Source organism: Tenrec ecaudatus, chromosome 15 (genome assembly GCF_050624435.1).
Source record: "Tenrec ecaudatus isolate mTenEca1 chromosome 15, mTenEca1.hap1, whole genome shotgun sequence".
NCBI classification, from domain to species: domain Eukaryota; kingdom Metazoa; phylum Chordata; class Mammalia; order Afrosoricida; family Tenrecidae; genus Tenrec; species Tenrec ecaudatus.
The window spans coordinates 66,553,914-66,574,589 of NC_134544.1; the positions used below are offsets into that span (position 1 = coordinate 66,553,914).

Below are 20,676 nucleotides of genomic sequence, written 5' to 3' on the forward strand. Positions count from 1 at the left end.
ATGATATTTGCATGAAATTTGCACGCTCTTCTAAGATACTGTGAGTTACAAGGACCAGAAGCGCCGTGGACAACCCCAACACAGAATGCCACAAAGCACACACACAAGTCGGGATGGAGGATGTATAATAAAGGGCGAAGACCACCTTTTAGACAATACAACTGACCAGAAGAGCAATTCTTGGAGGTCAGGTGCTTAAGTCCTAGTGGATGAAAGGTCTCCCACAGAGTTCTAGTGCCTTAGATCTTGAGAGGAGCTGGTCACATCTTTCCATTACTGTTCATTCTAAACAATGCTGAGAAAATCAGCATCCATCTTTTTTTAATCTAAATTTTTAAATTAATTTATTATTAAATACTTTTATTGGGGGGCTCTTATACCTATATCGCTTATCACAATCCATGTGTCAAGCACATTTGCGCATATGCTGCCATATTTTCAAAGCATTCTTTTCCCACTTGAGCCCCTGATATCAGCTCCCTATTTGTTCCCCCTCCTTCCCCCGCCCGCCCTCCCTCACAAACCCTTGATAAGTTATAGACTATTATTTTCATATCTTACATTGTCCTCCATTGCCCTCACCCACTTTTCTGTTAGTCTTCTCCTTGGGAGGGGTTATAGATTGATCCTTGTGATCAATTCCCACTTTCTTTCCCCTCCCACTAATCCTCCTGGTATCTCTACTCTCATTGTTGGCCCTGGATTCCCTTTGTTTCGGGCTCTTATCTGTAGCAGTGTGCATGTTCTGGTCTAATCTGATTTGTAAGGTAGAACTGAGGTCATGATAGTGGGGGAAGGAAGCACCAAAGAACCAAAGGAAAGTTGTGTGTTTCATTGGTGCTATACTACACCCTGACTGGCTCATTTCTTCCCTGTGATCACTCTGTGAGGGGGATGTCCAATTGTCTACAGATGGGCATTAGGTCTCCAATCCATGCCCCTCCCTTTCCCATTCACCTTGGGTATGATTTTATTCTGGGTCTTAGATGCCTAACACCTGATCCCATCGACACCTCAGGAACACACAGGCTGGTGTGCTTCTTCCATGTGGGCTTTGTTGCTTCTCAGCTATATGGCCACTTGTTTATCTTCAAGCCGTTAAGACCTCAAATGCTATATCTTTTGATAGCCGGGCACCATCATCTTTCTTCACCACATTTGTCTATGCACCCATTTTGTCTTCAGTGATCGTGTCAGGAAGGTGAGCATCACAGAATGCCGGACAACATCCAGATTGAACTGGTGTGAAGAAGTAATTGATTAGTCCTAAGTCTTCCTTATACTCTAAACATTCTGGGTTTAGCCTAAAACATTCTACTCTTTTACCTCAAAAGTTTAAATAAGCACATTTTAAAGTAGTTTGATGCTGGGTACCCTAACTACTGGGGGAAGCTGGGATTTGGCTGAAATGGCAAGGTAATTTAATGGCAAGTGGCAATAAATTTTAAGTTTAATCACAGTGTATCTTCATTTCTCTTACTATTTGTAGTGGAATTTTACTATTACTGGTTCATTAAAAAGTAGGACTTGTTCAGGAGAGGTAAGCAGGCGGTTGGACAGAACCATTCTTTCAGTAGTATGAAGCCTAGAAAGAAGAGAAAGGAATAAAGTTACTCTGTTGACTTAAAAACTCACCCAACCAGTCTTGGAACATAAAAGCTTATTACCAGGCTCTAACAAACACCTTTTGTCTTAAGAGACCTTAAGTACATTGGGGGGGAGGGGGGGAGGGGCGGGGTGAAGGAGGCCTCAAACAACTACAGTAGTAAAATAAGAAGTGATGAAAGCTGTATGTGAACTTCAAAATGTTTCTTGGAAAGTTCCATTATCCTTTCATTCCATTGTTTTGCACAAACTTTTCCCCCTCATTTTTATTTTATTTTAAAGCATTCTAAATACAGTTCCCCTTTTTAAAATTGCCTTTAAAATATTTTTTTTCTTTTAAATCATTTTATTACAACATAGTCCAGACATCACACCATTTCTTGTTCGATCATATCAGGTAATGTTGTAGTCACTACCACAATACATTTCAAAGCATTTTCTTCCTTCTTGTACTCTTTGATATCAGCTCCCCACTATCCCACCTTCCCTGCTATTCCCCCCAGAAACTCTTATTCTAGTTATTATCTCTACAGATTCATATACCAAAACAACCGCCCTCATATTCTATCCTAAAATTGCTACATGACATCTGAAAACTAAGGACAATTTTGTTTCTAAAATTCAAACGCAGTATTGAATATGATCCATATCAATAGAGGCTGAAGATGTGCATCTTCAAAGGGCCAGTGTTGTTCAATTTTCAAAAACCTAATAATATCAATCAACTTCCATATATCACAATCCTCAACTTCTAAAACTCCATACAACTATAGTGCTCTTATCAGCTTACTTTAAATTTACTGAAGCTTTCCTTTTTGTACTTACATTGTTAAAAAAAAATTTTTTTTTAATTCATGGAGAGTAAGGTTTTCCAAAGGCCTTCCATCCAGAGATTCTGATATGCTCCATTTATATCGACAATCACGGCTTTTTAATATTCCATTTTAAAAGGTTCCAAATCTATTCTATTTCTAGTAAAACCAATTAGTAAAATAAAATCCCAGCATATAACAAAATAAGTGAATTCTTAATTGTAGAGCAGCAGCAATTTCAGAAAAAAAGTTTCCAGTTTCAGAAGTTATAATAAATAGTAAATTATAATAAATATGTATTCTATCTTTATAATAAATATTCCCTGTAAAATATGAAATATATACTCAGAGTAATTTATCTACTATAAAAGGTGGTTTGATAAAAAAACAATAAAAACTAAAAAAAGAACAGCAAAGAAGTACAAAGAGGAAAAGAAAGCCAAATCTGTCTAGTTCCATATGGGCTCTCCCTCAATGTGAACTCACAGCTAACAGTCAACAAGAATTGAGAGTCTCAACAAGTTGAAAGTGGCCTTGTAAGGAGGGTGGTATGTTTATAAGAGGGTTTAGGAAAAGTCTTGCCAAGGTCACTTTAACTCAGTGTTACAGTCAGAATTCAAAACCTATTTTCTTAGTCTCCGCTAGATGTTATAAGTTGCTGCATCTCCAGACCCTAACAGAGAATGAATAGTGTGCACACCACTCATCTGAACTCTGGACAGGCTTCAGTCTGTCTGCCATGGTGCAACTGCATCTAGGAATAGGGGTGCAAGCCTAGGAACATGGCAAGCCTGGGCGCACCCCAGGTCTCCATCTTTTCCACTAGGTCGAGGAGTTCTACTTCTATCAGGAAGATGCGTGTCAGCCTAGAGCAGAGGTTGGCAAACTGCAGCTGGAGAGCCATATGTGGCTCTTTTGATATGGACATGTGGCTCTGAAATAAAACTGAAAATGCAAATAAAACTATCATAGTTTCCTGTAATTCTCAAATAATTTAAAAATTGTCGTGAAGGACAGGATTGGCTCTTCCATCTCAAAAGTGTGCCCGCTTCTGGGCTAGAGGCAGCATGTCCTTTTGAGTAAAGTAGACAGATAACAGAATCAAGCACGCCTCCAACCACACCCTCAAACTCAAAAAGATATAGCAGTGGAAAGCACCAACCCATTAAGTTTTGATTCACTGTTTGCTACCATGAATCAAACTCTTTTAACCAAAATAAACAAAAAAATACCGTGATATATTCAAAAGAATCATTTTCAAGTTTTATTCAAAAAAGGAAATTTGGTCAGAGTCAAAATGGCACGTCTTGCAGAGTACAGTAGATGTACTCTCTCTTTTTAAAATTTGTGGCTAAATTGAGTTTACTATATCTCAGGGCTCCAACTGTAGCAAAACAAGTAAGTAAAAAAAAATTCAACATGACTACCTTACGTATAAAAGTAAAACAAAGCATGCCTACCTCACTGTCGACAGAGATGGTTCACCACTGTTTGCTGGACCAACACAGTCTATGAACTACCATGAAAACTGACAGGGCCTTTTTCCTCAGCATAGTTTGGTATTTCTGAGAAAATTCATATGATTTAAAATATAACTGATAACGTTGATTCTACCAAACTGTGATGTAATTGATAGCACATCACTGCCACAGCTGCGCCATTATAAGACAACCCAATTGCCTCTCAAATTTTCAACAAAATACACACACAATTATTTCCAATAAATGCTGGATTCGTTCTCTTCCCAAATGCTATCAAATAGCTTTAACTTCCTCCGTGGGCAAGCTAATGCCTCAAAACTAATTCCATTCTTCTGAAGGACACACAGCCCGAGAAAGCAGCTATCAGAAGGGTCAGTCTAAGCCAGAGGTTCTCAACCTGTGGGTTGCAACTCCTTTACAGGTTGAACGACCCTTTCACAGGGTCACCCAATTCATAACCGTAGCAAAATTACAGTTATGAAGTAGCAATGAAAAGAATTTTATGGTTGGGGGGGGGGTCACTACACATGAGGAACTCTATTAAAGGGTCACGGCACTTGGAAGGTTGAGAACCACTGGTCTAAGCCCATCTCTATTAAAAAAACTGCTCATTAAGATAAATTTTGGTAATCAACTCTGGAGGAAAAATATCAAAGACAAATATTCCCTACCAAAGTCGCTTTACCACCATTGCCCTCAAACACAAGCCAATCTCCTACACCAGCAAGGCATGCGGACTTCATGCACATCCAAGAATAAAACTAAAACTAAGTCGAGCAATAGAAAAAGATCAGAAAGGTTGGTTAGCAAACATACAATTCTGCGAGCAAATTTTACAGTAGTTTAAGCTCTTGCACTAGATGCATCAAACTTTTCATGTAAAACTTTTAGAATTTGTAGGTCATATCATCTGTTCCACTTATTCAATTAGCCACTGTAACAACACCAAAGGCGCCACAGTGAGCAGATGGCATAATTATGTTCCTATAAAACTTTATTTACAAACTCAAGTCGTTGACCAGCAGATTCTAAAAGATTATATAAGACCCATAGTTCATTTATAAAACTAGAACTCCTAAGACGAGAAGAACATGTCTGTGGCGCTCAATCGAACTGACAGCTCAGGAGTGCTTACCTTGACCAGTACAGCTGCCACGATGCCCAGCAAAGCGAGCAGCAGAAGGCCGAGTTTGCCTTTGTTGAATCGTTTCAAAATGAAAAACTTTGCCCAATCCACCTTTGACTGGCTGTTAGGAGGATATCGGAGTTTGTTAGCACCTTCTCTCTTTAGACTTTTTAATAAACAGGAACGTTGATGGGAGAAAGTATGAAAACTATGTTTTCCATGATAAGCCCCCATCCCACTGGAACCTGAAATAAAGGGAAGAGACAAAAAAAGAGCTTCACTGTAGGACGTGTCCTCCAAGGTAAAAATAGTTGAAGTATTCGGTGATGAAGTGAAAGTTTAGAGACTGAGTTCACCTAGAAGAGCCTCGGAAGAAAGCGTAGGGAGCTACATCTGAAAAGCCGGCCACTGAAAGCACTGTGGAGCCAAGCTCGACTCTGACACACGAGTCAAAAATAACTCCACGGCAACTGATTTTCATAAGCTCTCGTGGCAAATGGGTTTATGTGTTGGGCACAAGATCAGTAATGGGAAATTGCCAGCTTCCCCAAGAAAGAAAGATGAGGCTTTCTACTCCCACAAAAAGTCATAGTCTCAGCAACTCACATGAGCAAGTCGACTCTGCCCTACAGGGTGCTATAAGTCAGAAGTGACTCCATGGCAATGAGTAGTAGTGAGTAACAACAAACACTGAGCATGATCCTCTCAATGCAGGCCAAGAAAATCCACCGGCATTCCTTTCTAGGTAGGATGCTAACATTTCACTTCTCTGGCAGTTGAAGGAAAGGCATACTTTTGAGACAATGCAGGTTCAATTCCAGACCATGGCAGCAAAATGGGTATGACAATAATGCGAGACACAATAACTTTCTGAAAGCCCAGTGCATACGAAAGTAATGGTTACACTAAATTGTAGTCTATTAAGTATGAAATAACTGAGAAAAATTTGATATAATGTGCAAAATACCAAAAATATGACACAAAGACATAAGGGAGTATCAAACTGATTAACTCATAGTAACCAATGGGACAGCACTGAACTGCCCCTGCGCGTTTCGGAGACTGGAGCTGTCTTTCTCCCAAGGAGCGGCTAATGGTTTCAAATGGCCGACCTTGCCGATCCCAGCCCAACATGTAATCGCTATGCCACCAGGGCTCATGCTGCTGGAAAATCACTTCAGAGCAATTGGTTTTTATGAGTCCCGGTGGCATAGTGGGTTGTGTTCAGCTGCTATCCACCCAGTCAGTAGTGTAAAACCACCACCTGCACCAAGAGACAACACAGCGTTACTCTGAGCCTTCCATTTGTAAAAGAATGGAAGTGCCTGCAAAGCACAATAAAGAAAAGTGCAATGGAATGAGGAATGCAGTTCTTCTAAGGAACTTGTTCCCCAGCAAACGGGATTGCTCTATCATATAGAACACGCATTAAGTGTGGAGCAAGGACGTGTATCTCTTTGGGAATAGTGGCTCTCATTTATGTCAGGGATTGTAGTAAAGTTCAAAAGCATCACCTAATTAAATCTTCACTTCAGTCTTTTTGAGAAACGTATTCTTTCTCTTTCCAGAGGGTAATACACAAGCAATGACAAAGGTTCCAGGGGAGGGAGGTGGCAAACCTGGGATCTACAAATGCTCTTGTACTTTATTTTATTAGGGCCCGACTCATTTCCAAAACTAATAGAGTCAATTTGCACTCATACCAAACCTATGGGAGAGAGTAAAACTTCATCATAGAGTGTGCAAGGTTTTAAATCTTTACAGAAGCAGACAATCACATCTTTGTCCCCAAAGAGCAGCTGGTGGTCCTCTAGAACGGAGGGGAGACCAGCAATGGCAGGGTCCTGAAGCCAGGCTAAGCAGCAAGGTGCTCAGCAGTAAGGTGGCACCTAAAGCTGCAAGAAGGGACTATTTCAGAAGCAGGTCTGATGTGAAAAGCGGACGAAGGGACCTGGAGAAACTCTGACCCGTGGGAAGGGTAGAGGAGAAGCAGGAAGTGCTTCTTCACAAATAAATAATTTTTAACATGTAGTCTATCTTTAAATGGGAATTATTTTTTCATAAAGAGAGGTACATGGCACAATATTGATGAACTTTGAAAACCTTATTTGTAAAAAGGGACACATAATGTATAATCTGATTTACATAAAATATCTAGGACAGTCAACTCTACAGAAAACAAAGTTCATTAGTGGTTACCAGGGGAGCTGAGGACAGGGAAAAGAGGAGTCACTGTTTAAGGAGCAGTGGGTTTCTCTTTATGGTAATGGTTATTGGTGATGGTTGCACAACATGATTAGACCAATCCAAGTCCAATGTCATCAAGTCAATTTGACTCAGCAATCCTATGGGACAGTGTAGGATATGGTTCCCAGGGTGAACTTGTCACAGAAGCAGACTATTTGATCTTTTTCCTATGGAGCAGCTAGTGGTTAGAAACACGGACCTTTCAATTCGCTGCCCAATGCCTAACTCACTGTACCACCAAGGATTCTTATCACATAACTGGCATCTCTAAATACATAAATAATGTTGACCTGGGAAAATGCTCTGTTACAGGGTCAATGTCAAGAAACAGTGTGTCAAAAATAATCAATAATAAAAATATGAAAAGTAAACGATCAATATGAAAGAAAGCCACAAAATTCTACTGAAGGAAAAAATAGTTGCATAAAATGAATAGAAATAGCATATTCCCATACAACTTCATATTTTAAAGATATAAATTCTATGAAAAATAATTTATAAATTTATGTGGAGATTTACAGAAATGTTTACTTTGACTAAGGCAAAAAAGTAGGCACCGAAAGAGGGGACCCTGAAAAATGATTCTAAAGTTTTTTTTAGAAGGATAAAATTTCATAAAATAGGCAAGAAAATGCTTAATGACTACGGTAAGGACCTTTTAATTACAAATATTGAAACAGTGCCATATCCTGAAAAGCAAATAATGGAGAGGTTTTAAAAACAGGCAACGTGGGTCCAATGCTGGCACCACTATTTCCTGTTTTTGCTAGATGCTGTCGAGTCACAGTGACCCTGTGCACAACAGGACAAAACACTGCCCCTCCATGAGCTGCCCTCACAATCTCACAATTGTTATACTTGTGCCCACTGTTACAACCACTGTGCCAATCAGTGTCAATCTATCTTGTTAAGAGTCCTCTTGTCCCCTGTCCTTCTATTTTATTGGGCATGATGTCCTTCTCCACGGACTGGGCTCTCCAGATAACATGTTCCAAGTACATAAGATGAAGTCTCGCCACCCTTGCCTCCAAGGAGCCTGAGTTAGTTAGTTTATTGTGCCAACCTGGCCAGTAAACAAATGTAGGGTTAATTGAAGGGTGGAGGGATAAATGGCTTGGTGAACCTCGCTTTTCTAGTTTTCAGGTCTCTTGCTGGTGGTCGCACCAGGGTGCAGCTGCCTTAGCCAGTTCCCTGCTTCAGCTTGCAAGGCTGACTTCCTGCAAGACATCTCCAAGGAGAAGCCACATGGACCTACCCCAATGCAACCCTGGGTGCTGGAGCAGCCGTGTGGAGACCCCTGCCAGCGCTGAGATACTTATACATTCACTGACTCGGCTTTCCTCCTGCAGTCAGCATCATTGCGTCTGCTTTGTGAGATGGAGAAGGACTTTGTGGGCTGGTGTTGGACATATGGGTTAATGTTGGACTCGTGGGCGTGGGCAGCACTGGGTTGGGATGTTTTCTTGATGCGCACTTAATCTATATATAAAAACTCCCTTATACATGAGCTTCTGTGGATTTGTTTCTCTAAAGTGCCCAGACTTACACATTATGGTACCAGGAGTTCGGTACTGGAGGAACAAATAATAAGAGAGTGGATGTTTGACCTCTCCCTCATGGTTGCTCTTTTGCTTTGTCTAGCCAGAGGTCTGATAAAGCCACACCGTTTACTCTGTTGTTTTCTGGGGAAAATATGGGAAGTAGGAAAATAGACAGTTTGTAAGCCCACTTGCTTCAGTCATTAAAATTTGATCTTTAGAGGGCTTTAGGTCACGATTGCAAAGAAAGGTTTGAAATATATGCCCCACCCAGTGCTGTGGAGTACTCAGGAACCAGGAGTCTTGTCAGAAGCTGGAAAAAATCTGGAACCATGAAGAAAACTCCTCTCTAGGACTGAATGTTAAAGGGAGCCTGGGAACAGACTGAAATGCTTGCTAGGTGACCACCTGGATCTACTTGTTGAGGGGAAGTGGGAGAAATGCATCAATAAAGAGGCCGGTTGAGTTTGGCCACTGACATCTGTGGACTTGGTTTACAGGAAAACGAGGAGAAGATGAGAGTGGGTTGACTGGTCTAAAGTTCACGACCTATCCCAAGGGGGCTAGGCTTGTTGAGTATTGGTGAGAGCCCAGGGTCTAAAGGCAAGGTGACCAATGGGCACCCTGTGGAGGCTGAGTGATGCAGCCAACACTCAGTTGACCAGAACCCGACCAGATGGAGATTTCTGAGCCTGTGAACTGGTGCATATGGTTGCTGACTTTATGGATGACCTGTCCGGATCTGACTTTGCTTATGGATGCAGACTTCACAAGGTTCCAACTGGAATGAAAACTCTTCACATCAAAAAATATGATTGTCTTCTCCGAGAACTGGGTTGATGTAAGTGGGCAGTATATAAATTGGATACTCAAAATTGGGACAAAGGCATGAAGTGGTTGGCTTACAAACTTTCATAGGTGGGGGAACGTATTCACAGGATTATAGGATTAAGGTGTAGGTGTTCTTAATTGCAATTGTGAAGCTAAAGAATTATGTACTGGTGCCAAATTGGCCAGAGGTGGATTGAGTTAGTTTATTGTGCCAACATGGCCAGTAAACACATGTGGGGGTTAACTGAAGGGTAGAGGGATAAATGGCCCGGGGAGCCTCCCCTTCCTAGTTCTCGGGTCTCTTACTTTGTGGTGGTCGCACCAGGGTGCAGCTGCCTTAGCAGTTCCCTGCTTCAGCTTGCAAGGCTGACTTCCTGCAAGACATCCACATGGACCTACCCCGATGCAACCCTGGGCGCTGGAGCAGCTGTGTGGAGACCCCTGCCAGTGCTGAGATGCTTACACGTTCACTGACTCGGCTTTCCTCCTGCAGTCGGCATCATTGCCTTTCTTTTGTGAGATGGAGGAGGACTTTGTGGCTATGGGTTAATGTTAGACTTGTGGGCTTGGGCAGCACTGGGTTGGGATGTTTTCTTGATGCACACTTAACCTTTATATAAAACTCCCTTATCCATGAGTTTCTGTGGATTTGTTTCTCTAAAGTACCCAGACTTACACAGAGCCTTCTAGCTGTACGTCTTCCAAGATAGATTTGTTTGTTCTATTAGCAAGCGATGGTATTTTCAAAATTCTTTGCCAGTACCATAATTCAAATGTATCGATTCCTTTCGGTCTTCTTTATTCAACGCCTGACCTTTACACGCATGTTGAAAATACCATGGATTGTTTGGGTCAGTCCTCTAGTAACATTCTTGCTCTTCAATACTTTAGAAGTCTTGTGCAAATTTACTCAAAACAGTTTCTTGACTGCTGCTTCCGCAAACATTGATTATGGAGCAAAGCAAGACAAATTCCTTATCTTTCATGTTTTCCCCATTGATCAGGTTGACCTACTGGGGTTCAGTTGTGAGGATTTTGGTCCTCTTTCTATTGAGTGGTGACCCACATGAAAGGCAGAAATCTTTGACCTTCATTAGCAGGTACTTCAAGTCCTCTTCACTTTCAGACAAGGTTGTGTCATCTGCATCGGTTGTTAGTAACCCATCCTCCAGTCCTGATGCCACTCTTCTCCTCATGCAGTCCAGCTTTTCTGATTTATTTGCTCAGCATACAGATTTAATACATATGGGGGGAGGATACAACGTTGATGTACACCTTTCATTTTTAAACCAGCAGCCTTCCCTTGTGCTGTTCCCATTACTGCCTCTTGATCCATGTAAAATTCCGCATAAACACAATTCTGAAATCCCCATTCTTCTCAATGCTATCTAGGGTTTGCTATGATCCACAGGGTTGAATGCCTTTGCATAATCAATAAGACACAACGAAACTGTTTTTTCTTTTCTTTCTGGTATCCTCTGCTTTCAGTGAAGATCTAGCTGATCTCTACAATGGCATCCCTGGTTCTAGGACTTCTCCTGAATCTTCATTCTCCTGGTCTGAATTTCTGGCAGCTCCCTGTCAATGTACTGCTGCATTGCATGTGGCATCCATGGTATTGTTCTATAGTTTGTGCATTTTTTGGGGTCACCTTTCTTTCAGAGGGGAACAAATGTAGATATCTTCCAATCAGTTGACCAGGCAGCTGTCTTCCAAATTTCTTGGCGTAGGTGTGTGTTTACATCATCAGCTTGCTGAAATATTTCCTGAAGCCTTGTTCTCCACTAATGTCTTCAGTCTGGCTTGGATTCCCCCTCAGGGCCGCCAGTCCTTGCTCTTACGCAGTCTCGTGAAAGGGCAGGATGCCGTTCTTTTCGGTACGTGACGCTGGATAGTCTTCCGTCTTCTTCAGATGCTCCCTGCACCGTTCATCAGTTTGCTCCTAGAATCTTTCGATGTTGCTGTTTGAGGTTTGAATTTATCTTCAGTTCCTTCAGCTTAAGATGTGCTGAGAGTGTTCTTCATTTTCGGTTTTCTAACCCCAGATTTTTGCACATTTCGTTGTGGTCTTTTACACCTCTCGTTGCCTTTGAAAGGTCTGTTCCGCTCTTTTATTTGAACCGTTTCTTCCATTTGCTTGAACTACTCTGATGAAGAGCACGTTTCAGTCTTTCCTGACATTCCCTTTGGTCTTCTATTTGCTCCTTCCTCAGAGACAGTGTATTTCTTCCTGTATGATCTTCTTGATATCACCCACAGCTCATCAGGTTTCCTGTCGTGGGTTTTCAAAACGGCAACTCTGTTCTTGATATAGTCACAGGATTCGAGTGGAATACATTCATTTGCTTTTTGACTCTCATGAACTTGTTTTAATTTTTTTCAGCGTCAATCTGGACTTACATATGAGCAACTGATGGTATAGCTGACAACAGTTTACTGCTATTTATGAGGTTTCCTGTGGTTAATTCCTCAAAAGTGGGCAGCCTATTCCATCTTTGTAGTCTGTTCATCTACAAGTTCTGTTGAAACCTATTCACTTCAGTTGACTCTGCTGTATATGAACTGTCAGTGACATACCTTCTGCATGAAAGCAATACACAAGCCCCAGAGTACGACAAAATGACAAACTCAGTGACTCTATAGGACATAGTAGAATTGCTCCTCATGAGTTTTTGAGACTTTAATTCTTTACAGGAACAGACTCACTTTCTTCTTCTTTATCGAGTGCTCTTGATGAAGGTACAATTGTTAGGTTTTGTGTCAATTTGGCTAGACCAGGACTCTTGGTAGTTTGGCATTTGAGGTCTTTCTCATGGTGTGACCTAATGGTATAATCAACTCTATTATGGGATCTGGTGTCGGCAGTAAGGCAGTTGTAAGAGAATTAAGGAGGAATGTAGCCTCCTTACTTGGGTCACAGCCCTGATGTAACTGAAAGAAATTTTCTCTTGGGAGTGTGGCCTACTCCTATTTAATCAGACTGTGGGAAAGTTGGTCTCTTCTTGGTGGTGCTAATCCTACATTTGTGGCATCTAACCCCAGTTCTCTGGACTTGAGCCAACAGCCCATTGTCTTGCTTGTGACACTGGGGATCTTGGCCTGCCATATTGCCTGCCAATTTTGGATTCATTTGACTCTGCAAGTATGAGTTAGACACCCCAACATCTGCCTATGTGTCAACTAGCCTGTGGTTTTCCTGTTCCCAGTTACTTTTCCTGCTTCCTGTATGGCCCAGCACATACACATGCCAGGAAGAACTTCCACCTTAATTTCTGACTCATGGACTTGAACTAGGCTGGACTTACTGCTTTTGTAAGTTTTCAGTCATTTTCTTTATATATATATATATATATTCCAGTATAAGCCAATCCAAATATCAGCGGAGGCACCTAATTTTACTACAAAAACTGCATTAAAAATGTGCTGAAAAAAGCTCATCTTATACTCGATTATATATGGTATATACACATATATCAATCACTGGTTTTGCATCTGCAGAGAATCTATCCTACATAGAAGATAACACGTTAAATGAATTTTTCAAATAATAAATGTATATTTTTTAATGGTGCAAGGATAATTGGTGTACTTTGGAGAAGAAAAATAACTCCCTTGTTAAATTTACGAAGCAACCCATTAGCAAATTTCAAGGAATGCAGATGAACATTAACACTGAAATAGAGATTTTCTAGTGCAACTCCCAAATCTGAAACCATAGAGTAAAATGCATTACAAGTGTATGTTTTAATACAGATACGTTTGAAATCATACACAAAATCAAAAGATAAATTACACGCTGGAAAGAAACATTTGCTACAGATGTAATCAAGCAATTAATTTTCTTAGTTATAGAAGGTACTTACTATCAGTAAGAAAAAAGTGAACAAAAAAAATCAAGCAAAGGAAATGAACAGAAAATTCATGAGAACTGCAAAACTCTCTAATAGCGAGTTCAAACCTCACTAATAAGAAGAACAAATTAAAATTAAACATGTTTTTTTAGCTTAAGCAATATGCCTGGTAATAGGATCACACAGTGTTGGGAATTACAGGGCAACCATATACTGCACATGGAGATATACAAAAGCTCAATTTGACATGGTAATTTTCCAATGTATTTGTTTTTATACAGCCATTTCAATCATGGTCTTTAATTCTTACCAAATGATTGGGTGCTTGTAGCCCACCAAGGAGGCTGGACTACTTGCTAATAATGCTGGTGAGGTAAATAATGCCCTGAGGGGGGAGTATCAGCTACGGATAAAAGAAAGTAACACTTACCGACCCCTCCAAATGGTAGAGAATTGAGTGTAAAATGCATGATAACATCATTGCCTGTGACACCACCACTGGATGTTTCATCAATCATTTGTTTGATCAACTAGGTCACAAAGTAAAAGTTTTCTAGGTCAGAACCACAGATGATCATAGGTCCACACACACTTACTCAATAGAAAGACTTTGTGCTCAAACTTTGTATTCAGTAGGAGTCTCGGGTCTGGGAATACTATGTTCCCCTTGACATTATTAAGTACATGGGCAAACTGAGATGTACATAAACAAGTATGACCAAATGGATAAATGATCTAAATTGTGGTTCAGTTTAGCAGTATCTCTAGCAATATCACCTAGGCCTTGAATATTCAGGAGTTCTACCTCAATCACCACCTATAGGTTTACAAACCCCAAAATAATAAAAGGTACATAATAGGTAGTTTAGATATTTGTTTTTTTAAAATATTTAATGTTTTCTCTATCTTAAATCACTGCACATGGCTAATAGGTTATTTTTGTTGTTGGTTGCATGAAATATAAAAAAATAATTTATGATTTAGCACACTATTTTTGAAGAAAAAATGACTAGCTTAATATTTAAGTAGGCCCAATTACTCTTTGCTGGTCTATGTCATTTCACCTCAGGGCTAGCAAGCGCTTGAGAGTACTTTGCAGCGAAGGCCAACTACGGACTGTAGCACATCAGATGACCCAACTGATAGAAAGTGTCCCCTTCCCTTCACCCCCAACCCCTGCCCCCAGTTGCACCCTGGGCCAATATATTTTAGACTTCAGGGTTTTGTATATACTTCCTATGCTAAGTTTACATGTCGGACCATTGTTTTGTTAATAGCCCATTCTTTAACAACAACAAAAATATATACAGAATGCTTCGCAAATTTGCATGTCATCCTTATGCAGGAGCCATGTTAATCTTTTTGTATTGTACCAATTTTAGTACATGTGCTGTTGGAGTGAGCACAATAGTCCATCCTCTGTGTCCAAATCACAGTTTGTCTCACTTCAAATACTTACAATATCAGTGTTGCCACTAGACTCCAGCTTCAACAACTGTCACATGACTGCCTGTACAGAGCTATCAGAAGCTCTCCAGAAAAACCACTGCTTATGAATGTCTCAGATCTACATTGGTCTCATTTACCTGCTTCCCTCTTCAGTTTTCCCTTTTTATCTTTTCCCTTCAGGGCGGCCAGTACTAGTAATGAGCCTTGAAATAATCCTCCAAAATTTTCAATCTATTGGGATTCTACCAATAACAAAAAAGTGACTTAATTTGAGAAACTGAAATCCAAGATATCACAAGTGTTTACATGACTGTGACAGGGATCTTCATCCCACATAGCCACAGCTGAATGTCTGCCAATGCCATTTAAGTGCAAGGGAAGGCTCTTATATAAGAATGCCCCTGTGGATGAATGCCAGGAAAACATCTAATGCTGTCACATGTAACTCTTCCAATTATACTGGACACATTTGTCAGTCAAAAGACGGGAGATACTGCTATAGACTCGAATATAAACCTAGGGCATGTGAGAAAGAATACAGTGAGAACCCCAGGGGTTCATTACTCAAGAGAGCAATCTATGGCTACATCCTCACTCTAATATTACGTAAGATACAACAGTATTTGCTTTACAGCAAAGGAATGAAATGATTTATGATAGTGACTAGATAAAACATTATTTGCTTTACAGCAAAGGAATGAAATGATTTATGATAGTGACTTGTGATGGTAAATGGTTCTCTATGAAGTTTACCTTATTATTATGAGAAAATATATAAAAAGCCAGGGGCTTTTCATGGTCATTTATGAATTTTATGGCTTCATCTGCATTTTTCACAGGCACTATTGGAAGAATTGGTCCAAAAATTTCTTCTTGCATCACCTTGGTTTTAGGATCAACATCGGTAAGTATTGTTGGGCCTAAAAAGAACAGGAAAAAAACCAAAATGAAACTGCAAATGCTAACGTAGAGGCAAAACTGCAGAACGCCCACGAGACATGAGACACTTGTTTCAGTTCTAGATAGGGCCATCTGAGCATTATTTTTCCACTGCCACTCTTATCTTGAAACATAAAGATCATAAGTTATATGTATTAACCTGTGCAAATATCAAATGTCTCCAAGAAGAGGATTCTTTTACAAAATACACATACATGTATGCTTTGCACGCGCGCGTGTGTATATATATAGTGTATATACACACACAAACATACACACACAGAAATAGGTGATCCTATGCATATCCATGATTATGTTTATGTCTTTTTGTGTACATCCCTATTTGGGATCCAAATCAACAACCTGCCTTTCTTTTTTTTTTTTAGTTTTTGTAGTATTTTATTATGTGAATACATGACAATACATTGAACACTGATGCTATCTTAAGCTTTTCAATCATAATTTTTTTCAATTAAGCGTAAAAATCTATATAGTCAACATCTTTGTGATTGTTACCATAAATATAAATAGGAATTTATTTTAGAGTATAAAGCAAGGAGCAGTTTGTGATGTAGTAGTACGTATTCCTTTCAATTTCATTAAATTTTCTCATTATTCTCCAACTTATTTTATAAATTAATATTAATAACCTTGAGCATGAAAATTTCTTTCCTACTCCTCCTCATCCTTGTCAACACTTAGTAATAGTTCACCTCCTGACTTTTGCCTGTCACCTGAAGCTGGTGCTAAAGACTCACACTGTTTGCTTTGTACTGACCAGATTTCTGTTCGGTGATGTGAATAGTTTCACATTTACTGCCCATGTCCTTCTCTGGCAATTACTCAGTTGTTTTCACTAATTTTAAAAATGATTTTTCTTCTATCTATATTAACTTTTATTTCTAGGAGGTGAGATTTTTGGCAAGCAAAAACATTTTAATTTGATTATTGTCTCAATTTTGCCTATGGTACGTGCTTCTTCTTCTTTTTTTTTACGTTTTATGAGAGAAGATATCTGTTATTGGTTCTCTCGTGCAACTTTCAGAACTCTAGCCCATAAGTAAAGCACTTTGGGGCAGCTTCTTTGCCAACTAAATGTGCTTATAATTCTTCTATCATCTTGGATGTTATTTTTGGAGAAAATGTGTTTTAAATTAAAAAGTAGACATAGTCATGGGAAATTAAACCATAAAGAACATAATGAACAAAGTCAAGTCCAGCGGGCCACTGGGCAGTTGTGGGATTGGCTGGCTTCCCTTCTGGATTGTTTGCCCATCCATAAGACATGAACAGTTACATGCGATTCTATTCTGATTCTAAAGGTTTATTAGAAAGAAAAAAATTAGATAATAAATGTTTAAGTACTGAAAAAATTATTCCAACACAGGTGGCATTTATTAAACATATACCTATTTTTATTTATAATAAAAGTATACCAGAAAGCAGTATGTAAGAGTCACATATTTAAGTAATTGACTATTACTAAATTATTAAAATGTAAAACTATTATTGAATTGTTAAATGCTTTTAAAGAGCTTAAATAATTTTAAACTACTGAATAGCTTAAATAATTTAAACTATTAATGCAATCATTAAGCTATTAAATTCTGTTTTCTGGTATACTGAAATGTTATATATTTAAAGTTCTTTAATGTTAGCAAAAACTGTTAACTGTCATCTTCCCACAGGAAAAGGTGAATTTATATTACCTATGTAGCGTGTGGCCTCATCAGTCTCCCCACCATACGCTATCTTTTGTCCTTCAAGCAAACTTATTAGCCTCTTAAAATGATGAAGATTGATGATCCGTTCATAATCAGGAGACTCTTTTACATTTTCTCCATAAAATTCCTATTTAAAACAGTATTTATTTATTACAAAACAGCCATATTTCAACTTATTAATAAGTTACAAAATACACCCATGCCGGCCCCCCAAATCTATCCTTATAGAATCCAGCATTCCACATCACCCTCCACAAATAACTTAATAGTAGTATACTAGTAATAAGCTTAAGCTTTTTGGCAGGTCAAGGACAAGAAACAAAAGCAAACACTCAGAGATCTATTATCTGATAGAGTTTCAGGGGACCCAGGGTTCTCCAGAGGGTGAAGGGGAAGGATGTGTAGGAGGGGTCTTGCTCTTCACCAGAGGTCACCCATTCACTGTGTACTCGCAACGCTCTCCCAGGGAAATACAGCTAAGTGGTTCCAGCAGGGGTCTGGCTCATGGCATTCAGAGCCTAAAATATTTACTATTTAGCCCTTTTCAGAAATATGTGACCTCTGCTCCCTTTTGATATTTGTATCTTCTCTGAAATCATCACTCAGAGAATTAAAACATAGTTTGGTAAATTAACCAAGGTGAAGAACCTCAACACTCATCAATCAATATTTACTAGGTACAATAACCACAAAACTATGAAACTGCTGCTCTTTCTTCTAACGACTGTAACGAAACTTTACAGTATCACTCTAAAGCCTTATGAGAGCTCTCAATTTAAAATGAATTATCCACTCCTCAATAGTAATTCTCAAGTCTGAGACATGTTTATTAAAATGCATGTTCTTAGTTAGGCCCCACCTCCAGAGTTATAAACTCAACCAGGATTCACTGCTACTGAGTGAATTCCAACTCACAGGAGAGAGTAAACGTCCCTCTAGGGTTGTTAAGGCTGAAAATCTGTAGAGAAGCCGACTGCCACATCCTTTTCTCCTGGAGGAGCTGCTTTATTTGAGCCACAGAAACTTCCATTAGCAGACAAGCGCTTTAATCACTGTGTCACCACCAGGGCTGCTTACCTACCAAGAGTTATCTATGATGCTGGTAGCTACACCTCATAATCACCTGGCGTCCCCAGATAATTTAGGTCATAATCTTTGAAGTGCTCGAACTGGAAACTTATTTTTAAATGCTTCTCCTAAGATTTTAATGTATAACTAGGTTGAAAACTGTTGCATTGCGGTATGAATTATCTCAAAGAAAGATAAAGAGTTAATCACCATCCTGAACTAACCACTTCTCCACTCAAATACTTTAATCTCATCACAACAAAAAACCAAACTTGATGCCTTCGAGTCAATTCGGACTTATGGTGACCCTAAAGAGCAAGCAAGGCAGAGCTGCTTCTGTGGGTTCCTGAGACTGTGACTCTGTATTGGGGTAAAGAGCAGCTGGTGGTTTCAAACTGCTCACCTTCTGGTTAGCAGCCTAACACATGATGACTATGTAAACAGCGCTCATTTTTTTTAAATCTCACAGGCAACTCTAACCCTCCCTTCTGAGCTGCCCAGGCATCACTTCATGCACATTGTCCTGGTCTGGATCTATCTCTCCATCCATCACAATTGTTTAATTTTCATCTCATCCCCAGTTACCCTGCGTGGAGCCCATTGTAAACCATCTCCCTTAACCCCCTGGCATATGATGTTCAATTCCTGATCACATCTTATTCTTTGGAATTCTTGATTCTTTCAGTGCTCAATTAGCATCTTCTGATCACGAAGGATTATTCTTGTCATTGATGCCACCGAGGTTCTAACTCTGGGTTCCAGGGTAACTCTCTCATCACCCTCCTCAGCCACACTGGCTCATTCCACTTCTTTTCACCAATCCACACCCTGTGATTTCCTTTGAGCGTGAGCTCAGAACACAAGCATGCAGATTTTCCAATTTCCCTCACGGAAGATCTTTACTTTAAACACCGAAAGATTAATAAACATGTAAAGAGTGTACTCTAAGTAGGTATTTAATTAACTCTACTCCCCAACAGGTTATTCTATATCCTTTACACACATAAGCCCTGATAATCTTCCGTCAATATGCCAAAGGGTCTTCAAATACAGTTCAACAATTACAGTGACAATGTTTGTGCAACACCACAAACACATTCACTCATTTGACTTCTATGCTTAGGTATGTGCCACAATAGCTAGTTGCTCCACCAGAAAATCAACTACACAAGTTAAATGATTTTAAAATCCTCTTAACCTTGTGCATCTTTAATAGACTGCTCTCCAGAGTCTATAAAACATGTACAGAGCACTTTTAATTAACTAACAAATAAATTCAGTCCCAAATGTGATTTGATTTTCCTAGAACTATGGAGGAATCAGGCTGCTGCCTGCCAACGGTTCATTTGACTCCCTATCTTAATGAAATAAATGGAATCAGCTGTGTTAAACACGGACCTTCACGGTTTCTTTAATCTTCTGCACAATTTGATTCTGGAGGGATGGTTCGCAGAGAATGTAGTCTGGCGCAATGCAGGTTTGACCACAGTTCACGTACTTCCCCCAGGTTATACGTCTGTGAGGAGTGGGAGCCAGGAAGAAAAAGTAAAATAGCTGTGTAATTCATTCTAATATTTACTTGTTTTGAGTTGTTTAAATGTTCTAAAACTAATAAGATAAAATAATTATTTATAAACTATTAAGGGGGCAGGGGGAAGGGGGGAGCGGGGAGGGAGGGGGAGGGGGGAAAAAAGGAAACCGAGCTGATTCCAGGAACCCAAGTGGAAGGCGAATTTTGAGCGTGATGAGGGCAACAAATGTATAAGGGTGCTTTGCTCAATTGATGTATGTATGGATTGTGATAAGAGTTGTATGAGTCCCAATAAAAAGATTTATTAAAAATAAATAAAATAAATGTTCTAAAACTAATAATGTACTCAAATATTTACTTGGTAACCTTTATTAAAAACATTTTAAAAACTTATCTATATGAGTTGGTTTCAACCAACTCAGAATGTATTTTCTGACTGAGGCAGATTGTTTTAAGTGGCAAGAAAGTTCTAAA

General features: G+C 39.5%; 1 protein-coding gene and 1 non-coding gene across 3 annotated transcripts in view; both read right to left on the reverse strand.

Moving 5' to 3' along the window:
- Positions 1–516: 516 nt before the first annotated feature.
- ALDH3A2 (aldehyde dehydrogenase 3 family member A2) overlaps positions 517–20,676 on the reverse strand; it is a 42,505-nt gene continuing 22,345 nt past the window's right edge. Inside the window, exons 5-11 of one of the 2 annotated variants that reach the window (XM_075533160.1) lie at positions 20,070–20,187; positions 17,589–17,730; positions 15,694–15,860; positions 13,922–14,021; positions 5,034–5,269; positions 3,878–3,982; positions 517–1,585 (exon numbers count right to left, since the gene is read on the reverse strand). In XM_075533160.1, coding sequence (XP_075389275.1) covers positions 3,899–3,982; positions 5,034–5,269; positions 13,922–14,021; positions 15,694–15,860; positions 17,589–17,730; positions 20,070–20,187 — 847 coding nt within the window. In that variant the 3' untranslated portion in view covers positions 517–1,585; positions 3,878–3,898. The remainder of the gene's footprint in view (positions 1,586–3,877; positions 3,983–5,033; positions 5,270–13,921; positions 14,022–15,693; positions 15,861–17,588; positions 17,731–20,069; positions 20,188–20,676) is intronic. The other variant, XM_075533161.1, reaches the window with a different exon arrangement.
- On the reverse strand, positions 14,792–14,897 carry LOC142428358 (U6 spliceosomal RNA). The gene has a single exon (XR_012780278.1). It is a non-coding gene; the product is annotated as a U6 spliceosomal RNA (small nuclear RNA).